Below are 13677 nucleotides of genomic sequence, written 5' to 3'. Positions count from 1 at the left end.
CAACAAATAACATAACTTTTACTATAATGATTCCTTATCGGGAATCCAATAACAAGATGTGATTCCTTATCGGGAATCCAGCGTTTAGAATAACTTGCCACGATATGCTTCTTTATTAGGAAACCAATATCGATATTCATATGCAAATATTTAATAAACATTAACAACTTACCTGATATGATTCCTTATCGGGAATCCAATATCGATATAACTTTTATACTTTGAGATAACTTTCTTTTAACCAGGGGGAAAGAGAACGCGACGGAGGAGACAAAGCTTACACTTCGACAGTGGGGTCGTCACCCAACCATTTGCTTTACTTTTGGACATCACCGCGACTAGTCCAGAGGGCTATTAGACTTTGTTTGAAGATTCTTTATCAGTCATGACGCAAGAATAGAAGATAAACAGGCAAAAGTTTTAATCTTTAGTAAGGAAAAAATTCACTACTAACTTAGACTAATCAACTGTATGCTAAGAAATCAGTTTAATATAATTTCTACACTATATCAAAGCAATAAACTTTAACAGATTCCACTTACCTCTCTTAGCTCTGATACCATGTAAACAATATAGAGTAGAGAGTTTGATTAAATTAGCTAAGTACTGTATAGTGTAGAAGAGGAAAGATTAGATATGGTAGGTAGCTCAATGGCGACTCCTCCTTCTATACTGAATGTGTTTGTTACTTTGTACAACTGAATGTAACAACCTTTAAATACTAGGAATCAACTAGGGTAGCAATCCCTAGAATGATACGCACATGACTAAGGAAACCTCATGTGCCATTTAGACACGTAGGTTTTACTGGTGACATGTGCAGCTCACGTGTCACATATTACATTCATTTACAGGAAGTGCATCAAAATTCAACCTTTTTTTTTGTATTTTAGGAGCACACCCTTCCCTCCATTGATCTGGTTTTTTTCGTTCTTCTCGTGCTAGTGCTAACACCATTCGTATCGACTTTCTCGTGCTAAGTCAATTACTAGGTCCTATTAACATGCATGTGTTTGTTCTTTTATTATTTCATCAATCTCTCTAAGTTGATTTTCAAACATAGCTGGTTCAGGAAAATGCACAACTAAGATGCAAATGGTACATCAAATACGAAGGGTGTTTGCAAAGATATCTAATGAATCTATCTTGGACTAGCTAGGAATTTGGCAGAGTTGTTTGGCTAATGTTCTTTAGTATCACTCGTTGTTCATCATCTACTAAAGGAACTATCACCTGAAATAGTTAAATCTAATGTTCTGCACATTCTTGACCTTATTGAGTACATCATTGGTTTTTCCTTTGATCAGGTGATTTACATCTCTGTGTATCTTTCGTAAACTTATGGTTGAACAAACATATTTTAATTTATGATGTTAATTGAACTTCTATTACTCAGTTTCTTCTCACCTCCTCAACCCCCTTTCCTATTATATTTAGTGTATGAAAAGTGATTTGTTTTCAGAATTAATATTTTTTAATTCCTTTGTGTTTGGAGAACAAGATTGTTGAGAATGAGACAACAACCCATAATTCAATGAGTTCCTAAAATAGGTTAATCAATTCAATTCAGGAACATGTGTTGTCTTCAAACTATCATCTCCGGCTCATTAATCTTCATTTTAGTATAGAGTTGAGTATGATGGCGTCCATATGTTCTCATGTTAATAAGAAATACTGGTGTTTGGAAATTGATCTAGATGGGACGTACAAGAGGATGCTATAAGAGAAAATATAAAGCTGTCAAATTGAATTCCAGTATCATATTTTTGTAACTTCCTATATATTTGTATAAGAAATATGATTTGCAATGAAAAAATAATACTTTTCTATAGATATATATAATTGTTTGGGGATAATTTTGGGCTAAAAAATGAAAAAAAAAAAAAATTTTGGGTCACAAGGGTTGCGGTCCGGGGAAAAAAATGCAGCCCTTGGTGGGTAAAGGGTTGCAATTAAGTGCCAAAATCGCAACCCTTAACTCACCAAGGGCTGCATTTTTGGCCCTTAACTGCAGCCCTTTACCCACCAAGGGCTGTGGTTTTTGCCCTAACCACAGCCCTTAACGCGCTAAGGGCTTCCTAAATGCCAAAGGCTACTAGTCCAAGGGCTACGGTCAAAAAACGCAGTCCGGGCCCCTTTTGACCGCAACCCTTGGGCTTTTTTCCTCTAGTGTATGAAAAAAATTTCCCTCAATAATGCTAAAATACAAAGAATTTCCTACTTTACGCGATAATCAAATACTTCCCTTCAGTACTGTCCACGTCAGCATAGAGGCGGAGAATTTTGTTTGTTAATTTTTTTTTTTTGGCAATTCAAAATTGTTATTGATAACCAAAAAAAATGAGGTACAACCTAAGGGTGAGAACCCAAACCACCCACACTTCATAATCAACTAGATCACCAACAAAAGTCTAGATCTTTCAATCTCATTACAGTTACAAGCTACTTTAAAAATTACTTCCCTGACAATAGCATGGGGGCTTAGCATAGTGTCCCTAAAGCACTTGCTATTACACTGGATCCAAATGGCATATAAGCTTTCAGTAAATAGCATCACATACAGTCTGTCTTTGCTTCTCTTACTCCTAGCCTTCTGGACACCTCTTCTCAGTTCACCAGCTGCAGTATTGATAGGAGCTAAATCAATGTACTACAGCACTGCCTTCCAAACAGCCATACTATACTCACACTCAAAAAATAAGTGTTGCACACTTTCTTCTTTTACATCACACAGTTTACTTATAGGGCAACCATCCCTTTTCCACTTGTTAATTATGTCTGCAGTTGCCAGTCTATTTAATTAATAAAGCCATCCATAGAATGAATTTACTTTTAGGAGTTGCTTTATTATTACAGATGAGCCTTTTCCAGCTGACTCTATCAAAAGACTCTTGCAGGAGTTTGTAAGCTTTTTTTATACGGAATTCTTGAGTGTTGCTCACTTCCTCCCAACCACCAATTCCCACCCACAGCTCCCTAGACACCAGAATTTTCCTCAATAGCCTAGAGGTGTTACTGCTAACAGTAACTGTATCAATGTTAACTCTTTTAACATAGTATGCATGCACCCAACGAACCCACAACTTATCTTACTTAAAAGATAAAGCTCAAAGTTGCTTCAATAAGGCAGCTTTATTCCATAGCACCATGTTGATCACACTTAACACCCCTGCAGTCTTAGGTTGCTGAATGAAGGACCAAGCCACTGGAGCTTTTTTTTATTCTAACCCACCAGTCCACAAGAACATTCTACAAATGGCCTTCACAGCTTTAATCAGTTTTTTTGGGAGAGGAAAAATTTGCCCCCAATAATTCCGCATGCTACCAAGTATAGTTTTCACCAACTGCAGCCTACCAGCATAGGACAAAAGATGCACCATCCACCCTTGAGCAGTTGAGCCCTAGAAGTAATTATGTCTATTAGAGGTTTACACTGGGAAAAAGAAAGTTTTTTTGCAGCCAAAGGCACTCCTAAGTATTTGAAAGGGAGAAGACCTCTAAGCATATGGATCATTTCAGTAAGATGTGTAGCAACATCCTGGTGGACCCCTGATAAGTAGATGCAACTTTTCTGATTGCTAGCTTCAAGCCCTGAAGCCCTTGAGAATTTGTGGCAGGCAGCCATAATCTTCCCTATTGAGCTATGATCTGCTCTAGAAAACATGAGTAGATCATCAGCAAACATTAGATGAGTTAGGCTAATCCTTTCACACTTGGGATGATAGTTAAAGTCTGGATTTTTACTCATATCTCCCAAACATCTACTTAAGTATTCCATACTTAAAGCAAATAGAAAAGGAGACAATGGATCCCCTTGTCGTAAGCCTTTCTTAGCATCAAAAGGCTTGGTAGGTATTTCATTCAATAGTATAGAATAAGAGACAGACTTGACACAAGCCATTATCCAGTGAGTAAACCTTTCAGGGAACCCAAGCTCCTTAAGCATACTCTGCAAAAACACCCATTCTACTAAATCATAGGCTTTCTTTATGTCAACCTTGATAAAACATCTAGGAGACATATGACTCCTATTATACCCTCTTATGAGCTCAGTTGCCAATAAGATATTATCCACAATCTGCCTGCCTAGAATAAACCCTGTTTGAGAGCAACTCACAACCGTTGTTATGAGCTTCTGAAGCCTATGGGTTAAGATTTTAGAAATCAGCTTGTATACAATAGGGCAGCAGGTAATAGAGCTGTAGTATTTTGCATACAAAGCATTATCCAATTTGGGAATCAGAGTAATAGTATTGTGAATGTAGGCTTGATCAAAGAACTCTAGCACAACAGCATATATATCACGCTTAATTATATGCCAAGTTTTCTTGAAGAAAACTGCATTGAATCTATCCAATCCAGGGGCCTTTGCATCATCTATGGATGCAAGAGCAGTATCAACATCTGTAGTAGTCACTTCTTGCATTAGAAGACAATACTCTTCAGGATGCAATCTAGGACCTTCTCTCACAACCCTTAGATCAATAGCCTCCAGTTGCTCAGATCTTGAACCAAGGAGTGTCTTATAAAAGCTTGTAATTTCCTCCTGGATATCAGAAGGATCAGTTAATAGCTCACCTTGATTATTATGAAGCACTGCTATCTTATTTCTTGCATTTCTCACCTTCGCTGCAGTAAAGAAGAATTTGGAATTAGAGTCCCCCAAAGTAAGCCAATTAATCCTGGATGTCTAATGCAAGATGCTCTCTTCAATTCCAGACCACTTCCTAAGTTGATCTAATATCAATTTTTCCTCCTGTTGTGCTTCAGCATCATATTCCATCTCAGGCAAAGCTTGCATAGCAGCAAGCTTCTTTCTTAACTCTTCCACTTTGAAATGAGCCTTAGAAAAGCTTTTATAGTGGAAGCTTTTCAAAGCTTCCTTGACAGCTTTCAGCTTGAGCCAGATACTTTTCATTTTATAAGCACTAGAAGTAGAATTCCAAGCTTCCTGCACCACTTTAATTAAACCTTTCCTGATCTACAAGAAAATTCATGAAGCGAAAAGGCTTACCTCTTTGGCATTGAGAGCCTCCAATGTTTTGGACCACCAAGATCCAAAACACAAATGGACTCGAGTCGGTTCAATCTGATTCGGAATGACTCAAAGTGCCGATCTAGATAAACAAATAGCCAAATCAAAAGCATAATAGAATGGACCCAAACCTATCTGAAACAGACTCGAATTTAAACAAACTCGAAATCACTCAAACTAAACGACCCGTTTTCCAGGTCTAGGAGATAGGAGATTCGATTCAGTTAAATTAACTTCGATATAAAATCGCTAAGTGACTTAGCGGTTAGCCAATCAAAACACTATTTCAATTAGCAACTTTTCTAAAATAAGCCACTTACAAATGTAATAAGTTAACGGTTTATAATTTGTAAATTGACAACATAAGAGTTGTTTATCTTAATGAAATCGCAATTTGAAATAGTACTTTGATTCAAATACACCATAACACATTCACAACCAATTGAAAAAAAAATCAGAAACAAAAAAAAGTTCCAATCAAAATCACTAACTAGATTGTGTACGTAGATGGAATATTTATTTCAGTTTAGCAAAATCGTTAACTCACTTAGCGATATTGTTTACAAATTTTTGATCCCCGACCTATCCTCCTTTTTTATTTAGCCTTTAGAGTAATATATAATTTACTTTCTAAAGCAACATTTTTTTGGGAAAAAAATCAATTTCATTCTAATAAGTTATGAGGATCAATTCAAATTTAGCAAAATTTAAGTTCAAGCGAAAAATCAAATCATATAATTCTGGATGAAATTTGCATGAGTTCAATTTTGCGTTGAAATTCCTACGGTCTTCATAACAAGGAAAAATTTATAATCCAAAACGATTTGAAAATTAAAAAACACGTGCAAAATCATTCTAAATCATTAAATTTTTAAATTTGACGAAAACCCTTATACCCAAATCCCAACTAGCCCAACCCAACACTAAATCTACCACTCTTGAAACTGGCAATACTTCCCAGCCTCTTCAAGCTCTCATCCTAGGTACAATTAATTTCCTCTCCCCTAATCAAAGATGAAGCTAGCCCGCATAATTAGTAGAACATCAAGCTTTCTCTCTCAGTCTCAATCACCAGACCTTAACAACATTTACATTTTTAGGTCAAAAACAAAATTGTACTCAACCAAAACACTAACTCCGAAGAGAGAACAACAAACAACAACGTTGTACAGAAGAATATCACCAGTGGGTAATTCTAATGAATCCATAGTACCAGTACTTGATAAGTGGATTGAAGAGGGTCGACCCGTTTCTCAAAATGAGCTACGCACCATCGTTAGAGAGCTTCGCCGTTATGGCCGCTTCAAACACGCACTTCAGGTCATCTTTTTTTTTTTTTTAATACTCACCTCCATTTTCTTCGTATACTCGTTTTATCTGCTTTCAAGTTTTTGATAGAATTGTAGTGTAATTTGGCCTTGATTGTTTTTATAAAAAAAAGTAATTGGTAAAGATGAGTTAGATTGTTTTTAATTTGAACTTATATTTGATTCAGGGTAGACACCAAGTCTTCTCCTCTTCCTTTATATAATTGAGATTTTTGCACAGTGTAACTTTGTTGGTTCAATATGGATGTCAACATAAGTATGCTTATTTATTGTGAGAATCATGAGCTTCAATTTTTTATAATATAGGGTAATTTTGTTTGCTGGAATGCTCTAAATAAGCTAGGAAACAAGTAATGGCTGATTTTTTTCGTTTGGTTTTGTTTTTGTGAATCAAATTAATGAAACAAGTAAAGACTTAACCATAAAGTTAAATTAATTTGATGGGTCATGGAATACTAGGATGACCTTTGAAAGCTGTGCTAGGATGCTCTTAACAAGTTCTAGGCTATATAGAGCTCTTGTAGCACGGAAATGGTCTGGGTTGTAAGAACGAAACTGTTTCGAGAACACGAAAGCCTGAGGTCCCAGTCATTATTGTTTCTTTAGCACAAAATGTATTGGGTTTGGGGAACTATAACGTGTAGAGTTCGAGGAAACTCATGTTCGGAAAGTTTCCATGTTTCATAGATAGAGATATACTTCCCTTGATCTGTAGGGTGAAGGAAGGTTGACGAAAAGGAAAGAGGAAAAGAAGTAATTAGAAGCATTGGTTTCTCCAGCCCTTTTTCTATGTGTTCTATATGACCGACATAAGACTCGACTTGTTAGATATTACGGAGGTTTAGTGAGCACCATGCCGAATTTCTCTACCATTTTCTTCTTTTTCACTTTAGCCAATATGAGTTTACCTGGTACTAGCAGCTTTATCGGGGAATTTCTCATCTTAGTAGGAGCTTTCCAAAGAAATAGCTTAGTAGCCACATTAGCAGCGCTTGGGATGATTTTAGGCGCGGCCTATTCCCTTTGGCTATATAATCGTGTGGTTTCTGGAAATTTAAAACCCGACTTCCTCCATAAATTCTCCGATCCAAATGGCAGAGAAGTTTTCATATTTATACCCTTTCTTGTTGGAGGGGCGACCGTCCGTTAAACTACCAAAGAAAAAAGGGTAAACCAATGTGATCATGACATTGTAGGTGCTTGCGATGGGGTGGATGCGACTCCCCTCAGTTGGTCTGTTTTTTGAGCAAGAATCACAGCGTTACCTTACCTTCACCATGATACCGACTCCATGTTCTTATGGGGGCAGTGCTCGTCGATGAAGGATGATACTGCATCACTTAGTTTATCGGTATTACAGATCACCTAGTAACTCAGTTGCCACCCTTCAAACAATTTTTAGAATGTGTGATCTTTGGCTACTTTAATGAGATGATTAGCAAATTATTTTCCTATGTCTTATCCGTAGCGGAGCATACCACTTTGCTCCACTGTCCCTTATGGTTCATTTGGCAGTCGCTAGTACATGGTGGTAATGGTGATGGATTTATATGTAAATTTATATCATATCTATGGCCATGTTAACGGAACTTGATTCCTAAACATCTGTGTTTCTTCACAAATTTCCATTACCATTCAATAAGACCTCTAGAGTATTAATTAATGGTAATAAATTTTTGTGAAGAATATATGGTTTTTCAGTGAGGATGGACAAGCATTACCATAGACATTGGAACAAGAATTTCCTTACAAATTTTATACCCTAGAACATAATGTAGTATCCATTATCATCACCATTTATTACTACCTACTAGTATCATTGTCTACTCGTTAGGAGAAATCGTGATGTTACTCTCATGTGTATGGAAAGTCTAGTAAGATGCTTGTTGACTTCTTATCCGAAAGCTTTTACCTTTTTTTTTAAGTTGAAATACTTTTTGAATTGATTTTCTACACTTTCTAATATTTGACTTACTCCATGATCTTCTGATTTAGAATTAAGCAGCTCGAGAATATACTTGGAATAGACACCTGATGAAGCTTTTTGGTAAAATTTGTAAATGTAAAACTGATTAAATATAGAGCCTTATTTGGAATGTGTGTGTGTGTGTGTGGTGGGGCAAGTGTGTTAAGAGTATCATAGAGGTTTATAACTTGGGTCAAGCTTCTGTACGTAGAGTTCAGTTTGTAGTTCATTCTTTTCTATGAGTTTGTGGTGAATTTGTAAAATTTAAATAGTATTTGGTAAGCTGGTATCTATTGGATAATGACAACTAATAAGGCTTGTACTTGTCTATGATACTGCATGGGATGGTAGCCTTGCAGATAGCTTATTTCCTTATCCTATCAGGTCAGCTAAAGTTTAATAATTGAGTGTGTTTGTTTCTTTGATAGATATCCCAATGCCTATCAGGTCAGCTAAAGTTTAATAATTGAGTGTGTTTGTTTCTTTGATAGATATCCCAATGGATGAGTGACAAAAGATATATGCATCCCTTTGTGTGTGATGTTGCTGTTCGTTTGGAATTGATTGCAAAGGTCAATGGAATTGAACAAGCAGAGAACTACTTCAATAACACTCCAAAGCTAATGAGGACATGTGAAGTATATGGTGCACTTCTCTACTCCTATGCACATGTGAAATGTGTCGATAAAGCCGAAGGTGTTGTAGAGAAGATGAGGGAATTTGGATTTCCCCTGCAAACCATAAATTACAATGCGTTGCTAAAGCTCTACTGCCAAACAAGAAATAATGAAAAGGTAGATGCCCTGATACATGAAATGGAGAAGAAACAGATAAAATTTGATAAATACACTTATAGCATCCTGTTGAATACATATGTACCCGAATCCGACAGTGGTGGCATTGAGAAAATTCTGATGAGGATAGACACTGATGCAGATCTCAATATTGATTGGGCGACATATGCCGATGTTGCAAATCGATTTCTTGGGGCAGGGTCTGTAGATAAGGCTCTGAAATTACTTAAAAAATCAGAGAAATTGGTAGCTTTTGCTAAGAATAAGAATGATGCTTTTTCCAATCTTCTTACTATGTATGCAACAGCAGGAAAAAAGGAAGAAGTGTTGAGAATGTGGAATGAATGCAAAAAGCTCAAAGTACGAAACAGAGACTATATGTGTATGCTATCCTCAATACTGAAGTTCGATGACATAGAAAATGCAGAAAAGATTTATGAGGAATGGGAAGCTGGTGATCTTAGCAAAGACATCCGTGTCTCAAATTTCTTGATTAGCTTTTATTGCAAGAATGATCTAGTTGAGAAGGCTGAGGCTTTAATGGAGAGTCTGAAATCAAAGAACTGGGAAAAGGCTAATGCATCAACGTGGTGTTGGATGTCATTTGCTTACGTTAAAAGCAATCAGATGCTAAAGGCAGTGAAATCAATGGAATCTAGTCTCGTATTACATTATCCTGGATCACGTTGGAAGCTTGATAAGAAAAGCACGGAGATGTGTCTAAAGTACTTGAAAGAGGAAGGAGATGTGAACCGATCAAGTAATGTTGTAAGGCTACTTAAGGACAACGGTATAATCTCTGAGGAAAGTCATGAGAGATTACTTGCTTATTTCTCTGGTGATCATGCTCTTGAAGATGGGTTGTTAGAAATGATTCAGCTTCAGATAAAGACTAAGTAGAGGCGCTTTAACATATGAAGGACCGTGCTTGTGAGAAGACAACAAAAGATGGGGAATAGGTAAGCTTTGTTTGGCATTTGGTTTTCTTGAAGAAACTGAAGTGACGCCTAACATGTACTCCATTGGAATATTTAATCTTGGTTCCATAACATATTTGTAATATTGGACGGGAATATTGATGTTTTGCCTAATTTATGTAGTGTAAATACACTAGAGAAAGAAACTTTACCAATGTGCTTTTCTCTTTAGAGAGGAAGCGTCTCAGAAAAAGAAAAAAAAAAACCATGATCAGCCACTTTAAAAACCTAATGTAACATCTAACATGTAGATATTCAATCATCATATCTTAGTCGTTCTCTAAGGCTCTGTTTGGTAGGGCGTAAAACATTTTCCCGAAAAACTGTTTTCCTCTATTTTCAGTTTTACATTGTTTGGTTGGCAAAATAGTGTAAAACCATTTTCCCTTGGGGTAAAATTACTCTCCCAATGATGGAAAACCATTTTCCTTTCAAAATGAAGGGAAAACTATTTTCCTTATCTCTCTTGTACACTCCTCTCACTACCTCCTTGCTTTCCCTTTCATTTTCCTTTCATTTCATCATTTTTCTTACATCGAACCAAACAACGGAAAACTAATTTTGGAATTGTGTTTTCCATTGTAAATTGTTTTCCATGAAAATCAATTTACACTAAAAATGTTTTACGCCCTACCAAACGGAGCCCAAGTGGTTCGGGAGGAAAATAGGAAATCAATGGATCAATTTCTCGCTAGCAATGCTTTGGCAATAGAGTACCTCTTGCCTCTTTTTTTACATATAAAATAGTATTCCATCCGTCTCATAATATAATACTTGGTTCAATAGGGAAATATGAAATCAATATTCTGGAATCAATTCTCGCTAGGAACACTTTAGGAATGAGATATATTTTACGTTTTAATTTAGTAGGGTAGTTTTCACCACTTTTTTGAAAAAATATTACTCCTTCTAATCCATAATATATTTGTGTTTCTCATTTTTTTACGAGAGTCAATGTTAGTGGATATGAAACGATAAACAACTAGTGTGTAGCTCGGGCGACGCCTTGAGTTTTTACTTTGAATAATATTTTTATGTTTTGAACTTATATCTACTACACATTAGTTTGTTATATATGTATATACATTTATTTTTCAAGTTATATATATTGATTTGGAGTAAAGAGCATATCCAATAGTTGGTTAAGATGGTAAGATGTCTACTTTACAATCACATGCTTGAATCTTAATACACACTGTTTTTGTACATATTCCTTGTTAAGCACATGATATTGCATGTTTCTAGTTAATAGGGAGATTTCACGTGGCAACATATACTTTATCAAGAACCCCTTTTAATATATTAGTATAGTTTAGTGGAGGTTGGATGCACTAAAAATCATGCTAAAACGGAAAACTTGTTCATTTTACAAATTTTTCCTCATTTTATAAATTTTTGCACATTTTACGGTATTGTTCATTTTAAGAAATTTTTGCTCGTTTTAGGAAATTTTTGCCCATTTTACATTTTTTGTTCATTTTATGTATTTTGCTCATTTTACGTTTTTGCTCATTTTTATTTACTTTTGTTCAATTTGCAATATTTTTTTTGCTTACTTTAAGAAAATTGAACAAAATTTGTCATCTTCATCAGGAGAATCACATTTATGCTGATGTACGAAAATCAAACAATGGCTAGAATTTGAAGTTCGAATTTGTACAAAACAACAAAATTAATATTATCGAACAAAAAAATAAAATTGTTTTTAGCCATTAATATTAGTGAAAGTATTGGGTCAGACCGTCTGACCCAATATTCTCGTCAGACGGGCTGAGCCCAGTACTATAATATACAGCAAAGGAGAAAAGAAAGATTAAAAAGAAAAAGGAAAAGAAGGTTCAAAATAGAAAAAATAGAAAAATCAAAATATCCAAAGCTACAGACCCATTTTCTCTCCTTGAACAGCATCCATGGTAGAATCAGCAATATTGTGAAACAGACTATTGGCGGCATAGCTCGTCGTGGCTACTGATTTTGCAATTCAATGCTAGTTTTTCATCCGATTTTTCGGGAAAAGACTACAACATGATACTCCACCAATCAAGTCCTAGAGAAGGGTATAGATTTGAAGTGTATTGTATTATTTACCGAGATTTGGCTAGTAGCTAGAAGAACACATGGGAATCATACAAGACAAAAACCCTGCTGAACAATCTATTTTCATTGTGAGCGGAAGATGTCGAGACAAAGTGTACAATTTTGTTAAGCTGGCAGAAAAGGAATGGAGAAGAAGGAGAAAGTGAGAGAAAGCAGAGGTTAGTTTTCTTTTCAGTTGGACTTTGTTTTCTTTCAGTTGGACTTTGTTTTCTTTCAGTTGGACTTTTGTTTCTTTCAGTTGGACTTTGTTTTCTTTCAGTTGGACTTTGTGTTCTTTCAGTTGGACTTTGTTTTCTTTCAGTTGGACTAACTGAAACAAAATGAAGACTACCTGAAGAAAAATGAAGACTACCTGAAAAAGAATAAAGGCCAACTGAAACCCAAGTAAGTCTAACTGAAGCACAAAAACCAACTGGAAAAAAAGAAGACTAACTGAAAAAAAGACTAACTGAAACAAAATGAAGACTACCTGAAAAAAATGAAGACTACCTGAAAAAGAATAAAGACCAACTGAAACCCAAGTAAGTCTAACTGAAGCACAAAAACCAACTGAAAAACAAAGAAGACTAACTGAAAACAAAATGAAGACTACCTGAAAGAAAATGAAGACTACCTGAAAAAAAATGAAGACTACCTGAAAAAAAATTGGAACCACCTGAAAGTCGTCCGACCAAGATTATGGTCGGACGAGTCCGACACAATACGTTCTCTTAATATTATCGAACAAAATAATAAAATATGAACTAGGAATCCTAGAAGAAGTGGTAGTTGCTAATTGATTTTCAATTCCTTCACATTTTGTGCTTCAAAAACCTAAATCTTCAAATTTATGTGACACTTATAGCAAAAATCTAGTTCAAGAAAAATTAACAAATAAATTATCAAGTAGAAATTAAGAAAGAACTCACAAATAACAATGGCTAAATTTAGTTGAAGAAGAGCGAGGAGTGAGAATAGGTTCTTAATCGAAGGCCTACATCAACAATGGTAAAGATCCAAAATCTATACTTCGAAACCGACGAAGTGCATGTAAGTAGTATACAATAGTAATCTAAAATTGTAAAGAATAGGTTCTTAATCGAAGGCCTACGTTAGCAATTGCAATTCACAAATGAGGAGGAGAGGAGGGTGTTTACCTTGTTTGGTTTGTAATAAGCCTTTAGGTGGGGCCTATGTGAGGGTAGCCTAGAGGATTTTTTTCTTAACTTAAAAAAATGTAAAGCAATTTATACGTACCACAAGAAATGTTTAACTAATGTGAACAAGAAATAAATATTATAATTGTTCGTGTTGGGATCCTCTAGAGTTGTAAAATAACTCTACAAGATAGAGTTTGAGCAATAGCAACTATTGAATAAAAAATCAATAGCTCATATATTCTCTTTCGGAAATCCCCCTATTTTATCTCATCAAAATCCACACCTAAATTTTTCCTTTCCACTAATATGAGCTCTTTATTTTGAAATGTATGATTCGGATA

The 13677-nt window shown here is 35.5% G+C and overlaps 1 protein-coding gene across 1 annotated transcript; it reads left to right on the top strand.

Moving 5' to 3' along the window:
• Nucleotides 1-5955: 5955 nt before the first annotated feature.
• On the top strand, nucleotides 5956-10255 carry LOC104893225 (pentatricopeptide repeat-containing protein At2g20710, mitochondrial). The gene is made up of 2 exons (XM_010679329.4): nucleotides 5956-6355; nucleotides 8821-10255. Exons 1-2 carry the CDS (start codon nucleotides 6050-6052, stop codon nucleotides 10021-10023), a joined length of 1509 nt encoding a protein of 502 aa, XP_010677631.1. The 5' UTR covers nucleotides 5956-6049; the 3' UTR covers nucleotides 10024-10255.
• The last annotated feature ends 3422 nt before the right edge of the window (nucleotides 10256-13677 follow it).

This window comes from Beta vulgaris, chromosome 5 (genome assembly GCF_026745355.1).
Source record: "Beta vulgaris subsp. vulgaris cultivar EL10 chromosome 5, EL10.2, whole genome shotgun sequence".
NCBI classification, from domain to species: Eukaryota; Viridiplantae; Streptophyta; class Magnoliopsida; order Caryophyllales; family Amaranthaceae; genus Beta; species Beta vulgaris.
The sequence above is the reverse complement of the archived record's forward strand: the minus strand, read 5'-3'. Positions and strand labels throughout refer to the sequence as shown.

Excerpts from the sequence above, each read along its gene's own strand:
- LOC104893225 (XM_010679329.4), top strand. The coding sequence starts at position 6,050 with ATGAAGCTAGCCCGCATAATTAGTAGAACATCAAGCTTTCTCTCTCAG. Across the intron at positions 6,356-8,820 it reads GCTTCAAACACGCACTTCAG|ATATCCCAATGGATGAGTGA; the intron begins GTCATCTTTTTT and ends TTTCTTTGATAG.